General features: G+C 30.4%; 1 protein-coding gene across 6 annotated transcripts in view; it reads left to right on the forward strand.

Moving 5' to 3' along the window:
* Positions 1-2,500, forward strand: part of LOC135206251 (methylcytosine dioxygenase TET-like) — a 282,773-nt gene that overhangs the window by 217,512 nt on the left and 62,761 nt on the right. For 5 of the 6 annotated variants that reach the window (XM_064237639.1, XM_064237635.1, XM_064237637.1 and 2 more), the window contains one exon: positions 944-979. The exons of the other annotated variant lie outside the window; for it this stretch is intronic. In XM_064237639.1, the coding sequence (XP_064093709.1) occupies positions 944-979 (36 nt within the window). The remainder of the gene's footprint in view (positions 1-943; positions 980-2,500) is intronic. 6 annotated transcript variants of the gene reach the window in all.

Here is a 2,500-nt window from a genome sequence, read left to right on the forward strand (position 1 = left end):
AGCCACAACTTCACACGGCGGGCGCTGAGTCTGGCCATTCATTTCTCTCGTGGTTTACTGGCTACAATCCCCACGAATGCTTCCCCATCCTCTTACGCAGTCACCCATTCATTCATAACTCCATTCATTCAGTGTGCAACTGAAGTTGTTGTTGTTGTTATTTTGTCTCCATCTGTTATTTATGCGTAGCTCTCGTCACTGTTGTAACTATCTCGACATTCACATTTTCATCGAAGTCTTCATTCTTGAGAAAAATGTATGTGCATAGTTATGGCATACAAGTTTGCATCTTATCTGGTGGGCCATATATATATATATATATATATATATATATATATAATATATATATATATATATGAATATAAATAACTTGATTACGAAATATATAAAACTTGATGATATATATATATATATTATATATATATATATATAATATATAAATAAATAAATAAATAACTTGATCGCGAAATATATAAAACTTGATGTATGTATATATATATATATATATATATATATATATATATATGATATTATATTATATATATATTACCCTCATAACATTCAAGTCGGGTAATCAGTTATATACTTAATAAAATTCTCTGATATTCCTGGGCTGCCCCTGCTTTTCCGTGTGACTTATTGGTTTGTATATTTTAATTTATAAATAGTTTCTTTATTATTTGTTATTTGCCAGTTAAATATCAACTGGCTGTAATTTTTGTTTTTGTTTAGCTAGACTGCATCATCACTTATATTAGGGGAAGAGGTTAGGTTATCTATATCTTCTTATTTGACTTTTCTTTATTTTCTAAGGTATTTTAGATTACGTCTCATTTAAGTTTGCATTTAGTTTTTAACTTGTAGGTTGATAGTCTTTTGATTTGTCACATTTAATCAATTGGTTTTGAATCGTTTACTTAAATAGAACTCAATTTATTTTCAGGTAAAAAATTTGACAGGAGCCGGCCATGGAGAAAAGGTAAATATTCCCGTAAATAATACTAACAAAGAAGTAATGATAAGTAACTGACAGTATTACTTACAAACAATTCAAGTAACTCAGAGTAATACTCAGAGTAGGAGATTGTTATCCTAGATTTATTTAGTAATTAAGGAGATTTTTTTTATTCTTATTAATTTTATTGTAAGGATGTTATGGTTCATTACTAAGTATTTTTTCTTCTTTAATTCAATATAAGAAATGTAGGTAGGTAGATGGTTTGGTGGTCTTGGTATTATCAGTCTTTATTTAGTTTGATTTTTCTTATATTTTAAATGCTTTACGTTATGTTGTGGAAATATTCTCTCTCTCTCTCTCTCTCTCTCTCTCTCTCTCTCTCTCTCTCTCTCTCTCTCTCTCTCTCTCTTATAGAGTAATAAAAACAATGCATGTCATATTTAAAACTACAGTTTTCAAATGTATTCTATGTAAGATGTAGATTTTAAGACGCGATAAACTTTTTCATACGGAAGATCTTATACAGATTTTTAGTACATGAATATATATATATATATATAATATATATATATATATATAATATATATATATATATATATATATAAATATATATATATATATATATATACATATATATATATACATGTATATACACATATATATACATGTATATCACAAATATTTATCTATATATATATATATATATATATATATATATACTGTATATATACTATACACAAATATTTATCTATATATATGCCCATATATAATGGCATGAATATTATTCGATTATATGTATATATGTATGAATGCCTGCATGCATGTATGTACTACTCCATGTCGCATGTATGGCGTATGTATAGAAACCGGTATGAAGGAGAGAATAAAGGTGCTGAGACACGATGGGTATTTCTCTCTCTCTCTCCTCTCTCTCTCTCCATCCTTACCCACCATGGTTTTGTTCTGGGGTCATAGGTCACCGAGCAGCTGTATTCACATCGAACCCAGACATTCTCTCTCTCTCCTCTCTCTCTCTCTCTCTTCTTCTTCATCTCTCTCTCTCTCTCTCTCTCTGTTTGAGTGTGTGTGTGAGGTGTCAGTGAAAGAGACAGAGAGAGTGAGAGAGAGAAGTCGTAACGGTTACATGTGAGTGTGGTAAAAAAAAAAAAAAAAAAAAAAAAAAGTTTGTTTTGATATTTATTTCCGTTTGGACTGAATGAATGTTTGTACAGCAACTGCGAATTTCGTTTTTATCGTTTTGGCAATTGGGTCCATTTATGGTAATGCTGTTTGACTCTCTCTCTCTCTCTCTCTCTCTCTCTCTCTCTCTCTCTCTCTCTCTCTCATTAATGGGAGATGACATCATGTAACCAGAACTTGGCGTTACGGTATTCCTTAAATCTCGCCAAACCTCGATGTATTAATATACTAATATTCTCCCTGGCTCAGTTTATTAATAAACAAGCGGGGATGTGGCTGATAAATAAATATATAAAAGGAAAAAACGGGAGAGCGAGTCTGTATATTTAGGCGTTGTGACGA

Source organism: Macrobrachium nipponense, chromosome 29 (assembly GCF_015104395.2).
Source record: "Macrobrachium nipponense isolate FS-2020 chromosome 29, ASM1510439v2, whole genome shotgun sequence".
In the NCBI taxonomy this organism is placed as follows: Eukaryota; Metazoa; Arthropoda; class Malacostraca; order Decapoda; family Palaemonidae; genus Macrobrachium; species Macrobrachium nipponense.